Source organism: Mugil cephalus, chromosome 12, assembly GCF_022458985.1.
Source record: "Mugil cephalus isolate CIBA_MC_2020 chromosome 12, CIBA_Mcephalus_1.1, whole genome shotgun sequence".
NCBI classification, from domain to species: Eukaryota; Metazoa; Chordata; class Actinopteri; order Mugiliformes; family Mugilidae; genus Mugil; species Mugil cephalus.
The window spans coordinates 22,316,940-22,334,645 of record NC_061781.1 but is presented as its reverse complement, the minus strand read 5'-3'; the positions used below and the strand labels follow the sequence as shown (position 1 = coordinate 22,334,645).

Genomic DNA, 17,706 nt, shown 5'->3' with positions numbered 1-17,706 from the left:
CTGAAGGGCAGAGCTGTGGGGTTAACAGCCGGGGGGCAGATAGAGGGCAGCTGGTCGGTAGCAGTGCCAGTGCCAGACGAGAAGGGGTCACGGGGTCACCACGATGCCGACACAGCACAGCTTTGGTTCAGCTGAGATCTGACCCAGAAAAAGATTTTTACAGCGGCCGCTCTGCAGGCAGGAAAAAGGGGGGGCACTTTTGTCTTGTTTCACTCTTTTCCTTCCCAGTCGGTTTCTGTATGCCTATTGTTAAGATGCATGATGGATATATGGTGGATTTGCACCAATCAGCCACAACATTACAGGAGAAGTGAATAACAACGACCATCTTTTGCCAATTCAGTGTTCTGCTGGGAAACGTTTGGACCTGGTATTCATTCATGTGAATATTGCTTAGACATGTAGCACCTACCTAGACCAGACCAGACCAGACCAGACCAGACCAGACACTACCTCATAACAATGAAATAAAAGCGTGTTTTTGGTGTATTACAGGCATTTTCTGTTGAATACGATTGTTAGAATTATTTTCCTGCTCCTTTTAAAAAAAAATCAAGAGATCAAAAACCAAGAGACCACTGACATAACATTATGACCACCTTCCTAAAACTTGAGTTGGTCTCCCTTGAGTCTCCAAAACAGTTGTGACTCTCTCATCAGAGAACGGACATGGGCCTATAGGTGGAGGGGACGGGTCTCTGTGGATCATCCCGCAGATACTTGATGAGTTTGGGATCTAGTGAATTTGGAGGCCAGGTCAACACCTTGTGCTGTTCTTCATGTTTTTGTGTTACATGTATAAGTAACATCCGCATGAATCCCATGTCCAAAAGTTTCCCTGTCAATGTCAATACCTGATTTCTGTGTGTTTTCTTGTAGCTAGCGCTTCATAAACATTCTGTGTCCTGCAGATTGAACACTGGGTGGTAAAAAGTCATTTTTTTTCCATTGCTGTAAGAAAAGTAGAAATCAGTGTGAGAGTACTGCAAAAATTAAAAAAGTTCTCAAACTTAAACACAAGCCCACACAGCGAATTAATCAAATCTCATAATCATAATGTATACCTCATGATACCGGCGGTCAGATGATATTGTGTCTGGCGGTATACACAGAGCTTTTTATCCAGCTCAGGGCAGACGTTGCAGCTTTAATATCTGTTATTGCATCAAAGGGCAAAACTGGGGGATCGTAGTAGTGGAAACATGGTAACGAGTTAAATGAGAGACGAACACAATTATGGTCCGAGGGTAGTTTTTGTACATTTTGAATGTGGCTGTGGAACAAAGTTTGGTTGTATGCTCGGAACCACATAGTTTTTAGAATATGTGCATGCTTTCTTCCTTAAAGGTGCATTGTCCCCTGTTAATCTTGGATTTAACCACTATAAAATATCCTTAAACCAAATACAAGTCATAGATTTCAGATTTCATCTTTTCAAAGAACATTTTGTGTGGTTATTTTCTAAACCATGTGTAAAGTAATTGTTTGGATCCTTGTTCATTTCATTTATTTGAGACTTATTTAAGATATGTTAAAGCAATAATGTAAATACAGTAACAATAAGTAATAGATTTTTTTATTATTTAGATAGGAACATAAGATTAGATACGAACATGAAGGAAGCAAATAATTACAAAATAATTATAAATAGTTTGGATATAATAATAACATTAACAAACTAGTAATTATAAAAGGTTTTATTTAATGAACCATGTTATGTTGAGACTGAGCTCGACGTGACATCAATACACGTAAACCCTCACATTTCAGAATTATTAGTTGTTATTTTTTTGTCACATGTTAAAGAACTAAATTTTCAACATATTCTTGTGTGAGACTGTACGTCCTCTCAGTCCAGGATCTCCTCCGCAATTACTACAATGTGCAAAATCTAAAGGCCACTAGGAGTTAATGTTGCGTACTAATGAGACACTCGTCTCCATGGCAACGATTAAATGGGACTTAAAGACCCTAGGTGTCTTTCTCATTCTCTCTCTCTATTGCTCCTGTTGCTCGCCGCCCACTGTCGCCTCTGACGTTGTCGTATCAGGCTTCAGCGAGTGGCCTCGTCCTCTGCATCTCTGGGTCAGTGGGGGGGTGGGGTGGGGGGGATCTGTACATTATGTATTTACCTATAAATAGCCCCGGTGATTCAGAGAGCGTCTTTTCACTACAAAACACATCCGTTCTGAATGTTTTACTCTAGAAAGCTAATTGGATTCTGACAAATCCTTGAATCAGATGCCTTCATTTTCCTTATTACTATTTCTTATCAAACACTTATATATATATTTTTTTAGCCTAAATAATCTTTCAGTAAATATAAATGAGTATTTTTACCTTGAAAGTGTTTAATTTATTAGTCAGGAATGGACTCAGTCTTATGTTTGTTCCACTTAAAGGTGTTTACTCTAGCTAACAGATGTTTGCTGGTTCCATCTTTCTTCTAAGACATCCTTGGTTTCACAGGACTGGTTATACATCATCTACCCACTGCTGCCGTGACGCATTAAGTTATGGCAGCAGTGGCTAGCTAATGCATAGCTATAATGCTAACATTATAGGGATTGGCATCATGATAAGGGGACTAGATATCTGAGATTAAATCCGGGGACATTTACAGCTTGGTTATGAAGGTTAAACTTATTTTAACTCCTATGTCCGTCTGTCTGTCTGCACAAGTACCGTAATAACTGCAGTCTGCACAGAACATTTAATTTTCTCATTCATAAAATGCTAATATCAGGGGACATTTAATAACCAACCAGGTAAAAAGAACTGATCAGCATTCAGCCTTTTTTGTTATCTTCTATTACGATATCATTATGACTATTGGTAGCCATCGCTTAAATTTAAAAAAGGAAAGCTACTTATTTTTGTTGTTGGCTTTACAATTTCCCAGTCTATCTATTACTTCCTGACGTCACATGATAACTGTGATATGCCTTTCCATTATACAGTATCTTCATCAGAGATCCTTCACTGTGTTTGCTAGCTGAAGGAACCCACTAGCTAGCTAGAAAGCTAGATAGAAATTAAACAAAAAACAAAGTTTGATTTTCGAAACCTTTTAATATTTGATTTTAGGTGTTTTTTTTTCTAATATAATCCCCAGTACAAGGACCAACGCATGCATGTTTCATTTCCTCCGAGGTAGGGACACAAGACATTGACGTCAAAGTAGTGCCTGTGACAAAGACGACTGAGACCTTGCGTCACTTGAACACACCACCAAGACTACAGCTTATGGTAGCAAGCTCATAAGTGCACATGTGTGAGAGGAAATATTAATCCGTTGACTGGCAATGAAACCACACGGTTGATAATTTTTTGTAGTAGTACTGGTAGTAGACAATAAAATGCTTAATTTCTATTTTTTTACCCATTGTCTTGCCATTGCTAATCATTCATTGTGTAAGATACACAAATTTGCCCATGTGTGAACACATTATATCTTCAAAAGTTATATTGTATCAATCTGTACAATCGTGTGAACATTTTGATAATGATATGTCAAAATACGCAATTTGCAGAGCACGCTATTAAAATAGATTAAAAATGAATGATATTTAATTGCGATTAATCGCATTTCTTAGTGTGGAAGTGAAAAGGTTAAGAAAGTAGGTGATATTGAAGGAACCGGTACTATGAGCTTGGAGGGAAGATAGGAAGAGTTGTGAAAATATTAAAAGAAAGAGGGAAAAGCTTGTGCCTGCAGCTCATGAACTTCATTATCTGTTTACTGTTTATTTTCTGGTGCAATGGTTTGTTAAGCTCATCAACCAATCAGAGTGATCTCTCCGACTGACTGAATTGGCTCCAAAGCTGTCGACAGGGGTCCAACAAGTAGCAACGGTTCAGAAAACACTTCAAAAACCAGGGCCAGAGATGCTCACTGACCGCCCGACTCTGGCAAACATCCGACCGTCTGCTTGCTGCCACTATGGCACCACACTGAAATTTCCTCAATGGGCATTCATGCCTTTTCATGGGGTTTAGTTTAGTTGTCTTTTCTAACTCAGCTACCAGGACATGTGTTTTCATTTTTATTGTGCCTAATGGATAAAACTACACGGAATTTAATGAATTTTCTGTGTGGATTCAATTTGAGCAGCGTCTTTGTTCGAGCCTCTTGAGCATGAGAACCTTCCCCTTCCGTCGTTCCTTTTTTGTCTTCCCTGTCGACGGACCTGTCCCTGAGCTCAGACTCATTGACCAAGTGTCTGGTTTCACTCGACCTCCCTTGTAACAGTTCTCAGAAAGCAATCAATTATTCCCAGAAATGTGTACCCTGGTGTGGGGACTCTTAATCCTTTTCAGCCTCAGACCTAAATTGAGTAAATTCAGGCATTTTGAAGCCTGGATTCATTAGGACATGTAAGCACTCTTGACACGTGCAGAAAGTAAAAAAACAAAAAACAGAAAAAAACCTCTAGTAACACTTAGACATAATGAATGTCACATATCAAGCCGACACCTGCATGTCCTGCACGGACGTGCTGTAAAAACACACCGTGTTCTCTTGCAGGCCACTACCCAGTGAGGTTCATGTGAGTGTGTTTGGTCTGTTTTGGTTATTTATAGCTTGCTTCTTCCTGGGGGTCTGACTCAGAAAGCCACTTCTACATTGTCAGGAAACTGTTGAAATACCCGGCTTAACGAAATCAAATGATGACCATACTGCCTGGTCATGGTGTTTGACGACTGGCAAAGAGGTGCATTGCATGAAATGGAATTACTAAACTGCTGGCAGGTAATATCCTTGTATCAATAGGTCTGTGACATGTAGAGTTTGAAGTGTGTCCACGTGAAAGTTTGCAGAAAAAGTCACAGATGTTCTGACAATGATCACACTTGGATATGTTGTACACATACCTAATGGGGGAAGAACAGAGCACATTGGCTCAATTCTCCATACAAAAACAAACTTCAGATAAATCCAAACTCATCTTCCTATCGCTGATGCCAAAGTATGATCCTCTCCCAGATTTCATATTTTGTTACATCCTGGGGATAGACAGTGAAACACTCCCTAAACCGCTTTTGTTTTCATAAAGAAGCCATAAAATTTTGGATGAAAAGTAATTTCAGTGTCATCGTGATGTGGCACTGCATGGGTTTGTGCTTTGAGCTTTATGCATTTTAGGTTGTCCTTAAAGGGATTTGTGTTGGCGTATTAAGTTTGTAATGACTTGGTGCCTTTTTTATTATATGAAATATTCTTTTACCCTTTTCTTCATGTTGCATTAGGTCAGTCCTAATGGTGCTGTTTAATATGATATACACACCAAAAGTATATGTTCATGCCACTGACAGTTTATTAGGGCTGAGTGGTATACTGGTGTTTTTGGTTATGATATGAATATTTAATATATATGTGGTAAAGATGGAAAGGTCCGAAAAATGAAGCGGCACAACAAGAAGACCAAATAAAATGCCAAATAAAAGGTCCTGTCCTCAAAAGTTTTAGCTTTTTATGGAAGAAAAAAAATGTAGCACGCAGACTACAGTTATTACGGTAGTTGGTCCCGCTACTATTGACATTACAGACATAGCAGTTTAAATATGTTTAAATATGAATAAATATGTCCAAGTAAATGAAACCATAATTGTTCCCATTTCTTCATTTCATCTTGATAACATTTATATCTTTATTTATTTATTTATTTATTTATTATCTATGAGCTGTAAATGCCCCCAGATTTCCACATCAGCATTCAGTGCTAACGCGGGTCCACGCAAACCTGTTTTACTACTAGTGTGGGATTATTCTACAATATTTACTCATCATCACAGTAAAATAGTCCATCCTTAGTCAATCTACTGCACTAATTCCTCTGTCAACCAGAAAATGTTGTGAACACGTGATTATGCATAAAAAAGCCAAATCAAAAATGGTCAAAGAACTGGAGCAGTGACACACACAAGGCAAGACCTCACCTTCTGAGTTTGACTTGTGAAGTTCATCACATGCTGCACAGGAGGAAAATCTGATAATAGATATGCTTATTGAAGACAGAAATGTCGAACTGAAGATGTAACTTCTGTGCAGTGGGGTTTTCATATCTCGCCGAATAACTTGGGCTGTTCAGGACAAACCTTCTGGTGGGTTTGTCATGAGGTCAGTCTGACTGTCTCCCGCTGCTGAAGCTGAGCCTCTTACTGTCTCTACGTGAAAGCCTGGCCCCTTTGTCCTTGTTTCTTTCTTAGAGAAATGATTCAGCTCGGTCGGCTCATCTGCCTTTGCTGCTGCGCCTAATGAAAAAGCATCTCGAAAAGACCTTCGCTGTATCACTTTACCTCGTTCCCGGTTAACTTTTCACAAGCGCACCGTTTCCCCAGACCTCATTAGCACAAATGCTACATCAAGTAGCCTTAAACACCGGATTACAGGTGTTGCATTACATTTACACATGGTTGTACAAAGCCGCTGCAATCACAGTCTTTGCGCTTCCGTCAGTCGCTCCAAGGTACAGCTTGACCCGGAGTCATTAAAAAAACACGCTCCTCCATGTAAACTAAAAATAAAAAGTCACATGCCATTTTTAATAATTCTGATTATCAAGAACTGATTGCGTTATTAGTTTTTGGGTAGTGTCAGATTTAAAAATGTTACTAGTTCCATTATAACTACATTTTTAATCTCTCAGCCATGACACAATAAATCATTCATTCTTCAATATTAGAGTTTCATTCGTGAGAAAAATGGTCGAATTTGGAGAGTTACAAGAGGGTAGTAAATTAAACAGATGTCTAGAATGCACCAATTGTAGGTTTGTAGATAGATTTAGATTTAACTACTAGTGGAAGTTTGTGTGCATCGTATTCTGTAATTTGGTGATGCCTCGCGCTGCTTTTGTCTGCAGTGTCTTTCCACCGCCTCACAGGGCCAACAGAGCGGCACACGGGGAAAAACGCGCAGCGCGAAGTTAACGAACGGTGGGAAAAGAAGGGTAATTAGCGCTGACTCCTGCCTCTTGTTGTCTTTGTGCCCCCGCAGCATCTTATTTGCAGACATCGAGGGTTTCACCAGTCTGGCGTCGCAGTGCACAGCGCAGGAGCTGGTGATGACCCTCAACGAACTTTTCGCCCGCTTCGACAAGCTGGCGGCGGTAAGGATCCACGCACGTGCATGTACATTCAAAACACAAAAAATGTTTTATTTTAACACAAAAGAAATAATTAGATGCATACATCAATCAGCCACAACATTATGACCACTGACTGGAGAAGTAAATCGCATTTAAACCACCTTGTGACAATAGAATGTTCTGCTTGGAAACTTTTGGACCTGTCATTCATTGATGTGGATGTTACTTAGACATGTAACGCATTATGCTTGCTCTGTGTGTATACGTGTTGCAACAGTTGCACAAAAACATAGAATTTATCAGTAGTTGTAGTGATTTCTGGTTGTAATTGTATCTGAACTTTGTACCAAACATTTAAGTGTCTTATTATCAATTTTTGTTGGAACATCCTCTTGTACTGACATTCTAAAACACTTTTATGCAAATAAATAATAATAGTCGAGCCACTTGTAAAAACTTGTACTGTTAAGTGTTCCTGTTCAGGTTATATAAATGTGTTTGGTAAAACACATTTATGTAACCGAAAGGCACTTTTCAGGGTTTTGGCCCATGAATAAGTCTGAGGAGTTATTGACTGAGGAGACTCGCTGAGCATCCAGTGCATGATAATGGGTAGAGAGAACTAAAGAATCACAATTGACCTGTTTTATCTGAGGTCTGCTTTTTATTTTGAACCCGTGGCTTCGAGACACATCGTGTGTGCGTGACTCTCACAGGAGGGCGCCGTGCGCGGCTCTATTTGACGCTCAAGTTAAACCTGATGACTCGACCGTACACAAAATAATAAATACCCCAGTGCCTCCAGGTCTTGTAATCAATACAAATTCCCCCAAAGTCAAGAGATGTACAGATTACTCGAAGATCAAGGAGATGAAGAAGAGAAAGAAAAGCGTTTAGTTTGAGGCAGCGACAGCAGAAGCCGCATGGCAAATAAAACCTGGAGGCGATTGATATTTATGTCGTCTCATCTGCCTGGCTATTTGATGTATTATTAAAACTTTGATGCTCACTGAATTATCCATGACATAACTCCTGCCTGTGAGCGGTGTAATCATCATAATATTTTGAGTACGTGTTTACAAAGGAGGCGCGGAGGCAGTCGTCACAGAGAACAAATCCGACGCGACTGCCACCGCGGGAGGGATCACGGTGCTCCATTAAAAATAAAAGGAGCATTCAGAGCGAAGCGGCGGCCTTGAGGCAGCCGGCGTGGACTCAGGCTAAATACAGATGCTCTCACTTGTTCAGCACCTGTTTGTTAGAAGAAGAAGATAAAAAAAACAGGCATGGTTATGAAAAATAAAATAAAAACTTTTGCATGTTGCAGATCAAGTCTCTTTTCTCAGCTCCTTCACACAAACTACTATTTGATTTTATGTTAAATAATAAAAATGCTTCTGCAGAATATTAAAGAGACCAGGCTGAGAATTAAAAGTAATTATTTGACTGTAAGCGTGCGAACTGTTGAGCAGGTCACAAGCCAAACTGAAGTAAGGAAGGACAAAACTAACTCTTATCGATGAGCCACAACATTAAAACCACTGACATCTTGTGACAACTCAGTGTCCTGCTGGGAAACTTTTAGCCTTGGTTTACATCTGGATGTTACGTTTGCATTTGCACTCCACTCGAAATTTCCAAGTTCTGAGTTGGATTTTTCAACTGGAACGTCCCCCAAAGTCGGATTTTCTACTCAGAAAGTCGTATGTCTAACTAACACACAACTTAGACAGAAAATTGTCTGTTGTACATGCATCAACATTAGATCAATTAGCTAAAATGACACAAACATCCTTAAAAAAATAAATAAAAAATGATTTGGCTTGGAGGTTGTGATCCATATTTTGAGGAGCAGTTCCGCCATCCATCTTTATACAGTATTAGGAAGGTGGTCATATTGTTACGGCTGATCGTTGTTAATATCATATATTCAGATATTTCCTTGCTCTCTATTACATCTACAGTGTTTATAGTTTTTTGCTTTTTTTGGTACTGCAGCTGCTCTAACACTGAAAATGTGCCCGCTGCATGATCCCACTGTTGTCAGGTGTCTTATGATGTGTAACTACAAAATACTGAGCCTCCACTTCTGTCTAGTTCACAGCTCCAGTGTTCGGAGAGAGCGGCTGTAAAATATCTCGTTTATATCTGCCATCATCGCCCTGCTGCCACTCATTTCTTTATGGCCCATTTCCGATGTCTGCACCACAGCGTCAGTAACGGCGAACTCATGAATATTGATTTATTTTCTTACGTGGAAGCGTCATTGTTTGTCCAGCTAACGCTGAATGTATGCCATTTGTTTATGAAAGGTGCAATAATGTGCCAATCAATATTCATGAGAGGAACGTGCATGACATTATAAACCTGAAGCGCTGCCACTGACACTTTAACGTTCAAGCCGGGATGTACCTTGTGTGTGTTTGTGTGTATGTACTCACGCACACGCACAAATGCACATTTTCTCCCTGCGCTCCTCACACAGTGGGCCTTTGTGTATCTTCCCAGAGCCATGTGCTAGAGCGATACTCAGGTGGCTGTCATGAGACGCAGAATTCTCCCGAGCCCTAAGGATCCGCGAGCAAACACACAGGCCACATTATGCACACTGTGCTGAGAGACCTTTGAAATCTATGCTGAGAACCTCCAAACCCTTGTTTGTCTATAGTGTTTCTTAGCTGTTGATGTAGAACCTTCTCCCCTCGGCTGTTTGACCGTGCAAAGATGTACAGCCAAAGCCACTGACCTCTAGTGGCATCTTTACGTGCAGATAACCAGAATAAAGAGCTGAAAAAAGGGTAAAATAAAAGCTCTGTAAAATTATATTAATAAAAAACTGTAGAAAAAATCCACACATCATCATGCATCTGATGCATGAGTCTAATATCAGTACAGAGAAAAAATATAAAATACGCATACAATGACAGTCCAGCATACTGTACGTATAAAGAGTGATATGGGACAAGCATAACATACTAACTATATAGTGTTAGAATAGATCTTGGTAAAACATTATACAATATTATATTATATTGTATTGTAAAATATTAATATTATACAACATGTCATATATATGATTTATTTATTTTTTTTGGTTCAAAACAAAATGTCATTATGAGTATTACTATTTATTACTGTTTATTTCTAAATACAGCAGGACTCTCACCAAAGAAGTGTTATCATAGAAATAACATTTAAATTTTATATGAATATTTTTTTACTAGAGAAACAGGTGGGAGAAATAAGTAGCAATATGATGATCACTGTTTATTCAGATGTCAAAATCTGCAGCTACGTTTTTTCACTCATAATATATTTAGTCATTTTGCCGTGTTTTATTTATTTTTTAAGAAATATCTCATCTGTACTGTCCGATCTTGCAAGAGTGTCCATTCTGTGAAACAGGGGGTCAAACAAAATACATTTTCTTCTGATTTCTATGTCTGAATTTTAGGGTTTTAGTGTCTGGAGAAAGTGGGTCCAATAATTACTTTGGTATCTTCTCAATCGTTCAGTAAGTTAAGATGGACACACCCTCTGCGACTCCACCCACTGGAGTCCTAAAGAGCGGTTTAGAAGCTCAGTGTGGCGCTGAGGACGTTGCCATCTTGGCAGTGTCTGATCCAGTCTAACTCCTGGTTAACTCAGAAATGGGCTGTAAAGTAAGATGTAAAGTAGGAGGAGCTGAGGTTAGTGATGCTTTGACGGACAGCTTGTATGGAACGCATGTGTTTTTTTGCTTTTAAATTGTATTTTAACATGGAGCTCTATGGGGATTGACTCGGTCTTAGAGCCTGCCCCAAGTGGTCATCAGAGGAACTGCAGGTATTTTTCAGCAATTATTTACTGACTTACTGACCTGCTGCCCACCCCATTCAGTTTTAAGTGAGTAGCGTGGTCGTTTACATTTCCTGTGTTCCTGTGACAGGAGAACCACTGTCTGCGGATCAAGATCCTGGGAGACTGCTACTACTGCGTGTCCGGGCTGCCGGAGGCGAGGGCCGACCACGCTCACTGCTGCGTGGAGATGGGCTTGGACATGATCGAGGCCATCTCGTAAGTTGCTCCCTGACTTGACACTGACTATGTAAAAGGAAGCTCTTGTGTCCAGTCTGCAACAGGGAATACTTTGTACAGTATCAGTTACAGTAGCTTCCAGTCTTTTTCATACGTGCTAGCACATGCAATTAGTCAGAGACCAACATCCGGTATCTGATTTGAGGGTTATGCTTCAATGCTCGGGGCTGAAGTGACGGATGAAATATATCTGTTTGTCACTCCCCGAAGGGTCGCTATGTTTCTCAGTATTCTTTATTCAAGCCGTTGCAGCTGATCGGCCTCATTCTGCTGATAGCATTTCCCCCCTCTGTGTTCATTCATCCATCTGTCCATTATTACCACGTTAAGAACTGTACCTTGGATTAATATTTTTTAAATTTTTAAGAGAAATTGTTATTGTTGAAATATATAAGATATGTAATCTGGGAAAGTGAAGCTTTGTTTTTGGACTGCAATTGCTTTTCCTGTGTTTGATATTCTCTGATCCACTGTGTGCACCAGAGAATACAATAATAGAACAAGAAGATCATGGTTCATCATTAGCTACAGACCTGGAGCATTTCACTACCAGCATTTATCAAAACCTTACCACTCAAAAAGATTGGGTATTGTTTTTTTTGTTTTTTTCTTTGCAGGCTGGTGCGGGAGGTGACTGGGGTGAATGTGAACATGCGAGTGGGCATCCACAGCGGCAGGGTGCACTGTGGCGTGCTCGGACTCAGGAAGTGGCAGTTTGACGTCTGGTCCAACGATGTCACGTTGGCAAATCAGATGGAAGCTGGGGGCAAAGCTGGGTACGTCTCTCTGATCGCTTTAAAGTTCAAACTAACCTACAAACCTCCGAGTGTAGGAGGATTGTGAGTGTCCAGTGTCCGGATAACAAAACATTTAAGTGTTTGTTTGTGTGTGATTTTTCTCATTTCAGGCGTATTCATATCACTAAAGCCACTCTGAATTATCTGAACGGGGACTACGATGTGGAAACGGGAGCAGGCGGAGAAAGGAATGCCTACCTGAAGAAGCACAATATAGAAACCTACCTCATTGTGGGCTGCAGTCAGAAAAGGGTACGAGGGTTTGTGGGCGCTGTCGGTCGTATCGGAACCTCCCAAAGCTGAGATTAGATCAATTTGGTACCTGCAAAGGTTTTTTTTCTTCCATCGTCGCTACAATTGCTAGTTTCTTCCTGTTTGTGTGCCTCCATTATGAAGCCAAGAAATAGAAGTAAAATAGGATGCAGAGTTTTGTGTTTACAACACACATTTCAATCAAATGACTGTTAATCAGAATACCATATTGTAAACATTATTTGCCTTTCCAATACGATACTGAGTAAAATTCAGATTGTTATCGGCGATACCGATCTGATACTTTGTGTAAATACACCCTAGTGTGTCTGATAAACCTAAAAAAAAGTAGCGTATTTCAGGTCATAGCTTCTTAAAGAATACAAGACATACAATACAAGTCATTTATTTATTTATTTTAAACTCTGTAGTATATTGAGGTAGTGGCCTCATTTACTACAAAAGTTAAGCTAATACAACAACAGAAAAAACAGAGACACAATCATACAAAATATGTGAAAATGTTGTTTCAAACACTAGAAAAATAATAAATAATATAATAAGACAACTATTATACTATTATAAAATGAAAACTTGCATCTTAATTCTGACCCTGTTCTCTGCTCTTCTGTCCTCTTCATCATAAATGCCTCATATTCTGTGCTGTGGTTTAACCTGAGGTGTTTCACAAGTATCGAAAGTATCAATAATTTAATTTGAGAATTGATTTTAGAGCATAAAGACCTGTTATCAGAAGTATCGACATTTCAGTATCGATCAGCACATCACTTGTTAAAACTTCAAAGAGGAGTGCAGATCGATATAACTTAACTATGTCCTGATGCATAACCTGCTTTATCATTTATCTCACCAGCTATAAACGATTGTCAAGTAACTAGCAGGGTCATCTTCGGTGTATGTTTAAAGAGTCTCTCACCCAGACATTCATTCATTCATTCATTTTCTGTAACCGTTTGGCCACTTTAGAATCACCAGTGAACCTAACGAGCATGAGAGAGAACCAACAAAGACACAGGGAGAACATGCTCACTCTACCCAGAGAGGCCAGTCAGGAGATGTCTCCCAGACATACTTCAGCTTCTAGATGCTGAAAAACACAATTGAAACTAAGACTTAATCTGTAAAATGAGCTTCTAAAATGACAGTGCAGATTCTCAAAAATGTGCTGACAATTGTTCCTATAACTCTGCAACTTGTTGATGGTCAGGATGGTCTGTTTTACCAGGGGAAAATGGAGAAAGAGGCCTTTAACCATGAGTAAAACACATCTTTGTAAGCAGAGAGTTGATGTGTGCTGTGTATTAAGGCTGGGAAATCATGGTTTAACCGTCCAAAGTCCCATTGAGACCGTCTCAGTGTGGGCGTTGAATTATTCCCGAATAGTGTGGCATTTTCAAAGTTTCTGAGGGAGCTGTCTTAGTGTGCCGTCCTTATCATTGTTTATAAACTGGGACTCTATCCCACGCCGACCGGAGAGAAATGAGTTCAACGCTGCCGCTCCGCATGAGCTCCTCTTTGTTTATGACATTTTTTATCAGCTGTCTCTGTCCTCCAGCAGTATCACAAGCTGCGGCTATAGATAGCGCGTCATGTGAAGCGATATCGTCCTCTTCATTTTTTTTTGCTGCCCATGCTGGGAGACAGAAGGAAGACTGTGCCGGCTAATTATTTGGGTTGCTTTTTATATTTCTGTTTGTGACCAATAGATCCCGGGGGGCCCAGTGTGAAGGTCTGATATCAGATCTGAAAAAAATAAAAAGTAGTTTCAGATATTATCTCCAGGGACAGTCTTTTCACACAAGACCAGAAGCTGAAATTGATTAGTCCTCATGAACATGCCGTTGATCGGTTGATGATCGATACTTTTATTTAACTTTTCAGTCAATGGAGAGATAAATGGGAGCGTAACATTGGTGTCAACACGTGTTCTCTCTCTCGTGGTGCGTTCAGTGAAAGTCTGGCACATCTACAACATGATGCAGCTGCTTCGGAATTGTTTTATATGCAATGATAAAACATGCTGACATTACAACAGCACTACGCAGCTGCAGTCGATCTCTGTTTGTTTACTGCAGTTGCTTTGGATGTAATTGCTTCTACTAAAAACTTTTGATTTTCTCAAGAAAATCGCTTTTTTATCTGGAGTTAGACTTAGTTATGCTATTTTGGTTGAGTTTGACCAGATGTTGGGAGTTTTGTGGTTGCGCCCAAATAAACTGGAGGTGAACAAAATTGAACTCTAAACTGATTGATTGATGAAATTTACATTTCTACTGCAGATAAAGTACTGATGACAAACCTTTTCAGTAAAGTATTAGTCTGAAATTCTCTGTAATTTGCAGTGAGGGCCAGGAAAAGTAGAACATTCATATTTCCACGTTATTTTATCGTGATTTCTTTGAATCCATTGGACGAAGGTTTATAATCGAAGTGTGGAGAATAAAAGTGTATAAAAATAGCAATAACATGAACAAGTTGTACTATCAACATTGGACAGATATGTATAAGTAGCATCTGATGGTTTTCTTATTTTATTTTCCTTTGCTAGATGTAGTCTGTGTTGTTTGTAAGATGAGTGTCAAAGTTGATGGCTCGTCCACTGCAAGTAATATCTGCACATGGGCACAAATAAATAAATTAATGGTTGAGTCCTAAAGACACCTTCTGTAATGAAAGGTAAAGCATTGAAAATGATAAAAGTCTCCGTCGTTTGACGAGTAAAAAGTGTTTTCAGTACCCTGTGAATAAATATGGATATGGAACAGCTCCTCAAAAGTGAAACCAAAGCAAGTAGAGCTCCCCCTGGTGACTGGCTGCAATATAGGTCATAAGCTCCGCCCCCTCCATGTTAGTGGGAGGGACTGTTGGGCTGAACTGAAACACTAATATAAACGTCTTTAATTCTGGTTTCTGTCGTTTTGGGTAGTTAATATAACATTGATGTATGTTCAAGCTTCCATTTTTCTGATAAGTTTAGTTTCAGTGATTTGACTCTATAAAACAGTGGTTGTTTGCCGATAGGACACATTCTCGTAGCTTCATAAATTTACTCTCCTTATTTCCAACCACAGTGACTTTGACGAAAAAAACACCGGCTTAGATGTATATTGTCACCGTTTGCTGAACATTAAAATATGTGCAGCAGCTTTTTTTTTTTATTTTTTTGAAAGCAGTAATTTCCAAGTTTGTCAACTCGGAGCTCATTTTTTCCAAATTGTCATGAATGCAGCATCAGCTACAGCTGGATCTCAACCAAGCTTAGTTAGTTTGAAAGGGGAAGGTTCATTAAGCTCAATCCATTGGTAGACGAGCATTAATCAAACACAAATGCCAGTAAGTCTGGAGGGATTGTGGTCAGGTTATCTCTCGGACCATTCTGCTCAGATTCTGGCTCCAAACTTGAACATGGTTCTACCTGTAACCCCGAGAGAATAGCATCAGTTTGGGCAATGGAAGGAAGTGGGGGGGCATTGTCCATATTTATATACAGACTATGGTATTTCCTCTTAAATAATGTGTTGGAATAGAAGTACCTCAAAAGTGTACTGCAGTACGGATCTTCCATATGAATCTTTCCCTCTTTGTGTCTTTATCTCTTACAGAAAGAGGAGAAGGCGATGATTGCCAAAATGAACCGGCAGAGGACCAACTCAGTCACCCACAACAGCGGCCACTGGACCGACCGGCCGTTCTACAACCATCTGAGCGGAAACCAGGTCTCCAAGGAGATGAAGAGGATGGTGAGTAAAAAATTCAAATTCTGTTTGTGCTTGTCTGCGTGCCACGGAGAGGCGACTCCCCTCCCGGTGATATCGCATCTCGGCTCCAATTTGACGATGAAGCCAAACACCCACAATCCTTTGATGTGCAGCCCAGTCGGGCCGCGGCAATGGCCCTTCACGGCCTCTCGCACCTCACCGGGGCTCTCAGGGGCTCTCAGGTTGCACTCGGGGGGCGACGGCAGCAGCGTGTAGGTGGCGGCAGGCAGCGGTGGAGTGAGAAATTCAGCAGCAGTGGAGGGATGCGACCGTATGCAGATTCCTGTTTATTTACGTGCTGTAGCTCTCCCCCGCTGAGCTGACGCTGCTGACGGTGACTCACTCAGTGAATGGATGCGCCCATACCTGACGCACGCCCACCAAGAGGAGGACGAAGCCAAGGCCACATGCACAGTCCTTTATAAGCTTTATTCTGCTAGTTAAAGGGGGAGCGCCATCATTTATTTTTATGTTTATTTTCATCCCGGGTAATACCACTCAGCTTGTGTTTTCCATGGCATCCCCAGGGCTGTTTCAGTTAGAAAAGTGTGGGCATTTGCAAGAGAGGGATGTTGTTATTGAGCTGCACTATTGGAGGAAATATAGGGTCCAACATTCTTGTCCTAAAAAGGAGAATTTAAAGAAAGGACACACTTAACAGTCTACAATCACACCGGATACTAATTTATAGATAGGTTTAATACACTTCTGCTACCTCAGAGTCCATTATTGTATTGCCAGTAGCTGACAACCAGGTAAATGCACAAGTCTAATGAAAATACTTAAAAAACTGACCAAGAAATCTTTACTTGACTAAATTCTAATGTAGCGTCTTTGTACAACAACCGTGTAAGAAATCTGATTTTGGTTGAGAATATTACAAGAAGGGGCCGTGAACACAGTAAACACAACACCATTTTATGGATGTGAGCACTGCTAGGCAACCATTGCCGTTGGCTAACAACCAAGTAACTTCAGTGTAGTAAATGTACAGGTTTAAAGAGACGTTGAAGTAACTGGAGCTTTTTCCTCATTAGAAAAATGACCAAGAAAGCTTCTTTAAACCATCTGTGTCCACCATTTCTGGAAACATGTAATAAATCTCATTTTAGTTTGGAATAATATAAAACAGAGACCCTTCATACGGACTTTTATTGTGAAAAGTCAAGTCTGGTTTTCTAGCCATCGATGCTAACAGTTTAGCATGCTTAATTCAATGTAGAAAGTGCAAAGGCACAATGAAAGGATGAGGCCGTTGGGAATATCAACATTTTCTAACCTCACCTTCGGCTTAGACTTTGACTTTATTTATAAACTAAGGAAATTGCTTGTCTGCAGTAGTTCAGGATCACAGAGAACACTACTGGTAAGAAGAAAACCAAGCATAAGACAGCCACATGCAGCAGTGTGCAAGTTCCATTTGATTCTCAAAGAAATAATTATGTGCAAGAAGAAGCTAAGGAAGAAACTATGACATGAACTATGACAGAAACTTTATATCATTTAACTTTTGTCACCACATGATAATTAAACTCTGTGAGAACTGTCATCCTGAACTGTTTCTCCCTTTTTATTTAGAATAAACTCAACAGTACACGTGTGGGTGCTTAAAACGTCCGAACAGACAAAGGAAATAGTGCCACCTCCTAAAACTCCAACCACTGATGAAAAGTGAAGTGATGCCAATCTGGTTTACTCGTCATAAAAACA

At 40.0% G+C, this 17,706-nt stretch overlaps 1 protein-coding gene across 2 annotated transcripts in view; it reads left to right on the top strand.

The window, feature by feature from the left end:
* adcy5 (adenylate cyclase 5) overlaps positions 1-17,706 on the top strand; it is an 89,046-nt gene that overhangs the window by 52,013 nt on the left and 19,327 nt on the right. For both annotated transcript variants that reach the window (XM_047601121.1, XM_047601120.1), the window contains exons 4-8: positions 7,001-7,112; positions 11,020-11,147; positions 11,786-11,944; positions 12,076-12,217; positions 15,841-15,978. In XM_047601121.1, the coding sequence (XP_047457077.1) occupies positions 7,001-7,112; positions 11,020-11,147; positions 11,786-11,944; positions 12,076-12,217; positions 15,841-15,978 (679 nt within the window). The remainder of the gene's footprint in view (positions 1-7,000; positions 7,113-11,019; positions 11,148-11,785; positions 11,945-12,075; positions 12,218-15,840; positions 15,979-17,706) is intronic.